This window comes from Anneissia japonica, unplaced genomic scaffold, assembly GCF_011630105.1.
Source record: "Anneissia japonica isolate Jap-2015-1 unplaced genomic scaffold, ASM1163010v1 scaffold286768_len1162_cov263_single, whole genome shotgun sequence".
NCBI classification, from domain to species: Eukaryota; Metazoa; Echinodermata; class Crinoidea; order Comatulida; family Comatulidae; genus Anneissia; species Anneissia japonica.
In genome coordinates, this window is record NW_022733868.1 from 1 (window position 1) to 1,162 (window position 1,162).

Below are 1,162 nucleotides of genomic sequence, written 5' to 3' on the forward strand. Positions count from 1 at the left end.
TAGGCAATCTAACATTAATCTACATTATATTACGCAATGAACCTATGCGCAATACGCGTAATCTGTTAATATGCAATATAGCAGTCGGTGACTTACTGTTGATTATTTCTTATCCTACGTACACACTGCCGTACATTTTCTCTCAGTTGTCTGTAACATGGACCGATTTTTTGTGCAAATTTTTCCGAGGGTTTCTATTACTATCGCAGGGCATTTCTGTTCTCAGCCTTGCATGGCTTAGCATTGAACGATACCAGGCATTCTCACCAACTGAACGGGGTTTTGTGTCACGTTATATATCGTATATAACTTTCAGCATCTGGATTGTCGCAACTCTGTTCACATTGCCCCACATCATTAGCTCTCACGCAGAAGGCGAGGGAGACTTCAGTTACTGCGAAGGATTTGGTAAACTCGAGTTATCCGGACAAATTTACAGTATCTTTCAATTTTCCGCCCTCTATATGATTCCACTATTAATCATAACAGTGCATTATTGTCTTATTATAAGTATCTTATTTAAGAGTATGCAATTGATGCCAGTTCAAACATCTAATCGTGATGACCAAATTCGGCGTCGTAAGCGATCTTCATTGGTTCTGCTACTAATCACAATTATGTTTTCTATTTGCTGGCTGCCTTACTTTATTCATACAATTTTGACAGAATTCAACAGAGAAGTATTAAACGAAATGTGGTTATTCAGATTTAAACAAATCTCTGAGCTGATGATTTACATTAGTACTTGTATCAATCCAGTTACATTATTTATGATCAGTAAACGCCATCGACGTTACTTCAAAAAGTATCTCTGCTGTAGCAGTGAACGTTCGCGCCAATTTAGAAGCGAATTGTTGTCAAACGCACGATTGTTTTTCTATACGCGTCAGACACCAACATCAGAGGTGCTTATGCGCACAAATGATTGTGCAACTCATCTGGAATACGCAACGTTGAAAAAGGAGGATGTTCTCTAAAAAGATGCGACTTTATTGTCGTTAAAAAAGAATGGAATTACAGATAGATAGGCTTAATGACAGTGTTATTGATGTAATTCGTATATTAGAAAAATCCCGGTTCGCACTATTATTATTATCATCATCAGCAGCATATACATCATCACCACTATACTCATTATTATTATTATTATTATTATTATTAT

General features: G+C 36.5%; 1 protein-coding gene across 1 annotated transcript; it reads left to right on the plus strand.

Annotated features, from left to right (window-relative positions):
• The first annotated feature begins 6 nt into the window (after positions 1-6).
• LOC117116230 (neuromedin-B receptor-like) lies at positions 7-1,156 on the plus strand. Its single transcript, XM_033260212.1, has one exon. The coding sequence runs from the start codon at positions 45-47 to the stop codon at positions 975-977; it is 933 nt and encodes a 310-aa protein (XP_033116103.1). The 5' UTR covers positions 7-44; the 3' UTR covers positions 978-1,156.
• The last annotated feature ends 6 nt before the right edge of the window (positions 1,157-1,162 follow it).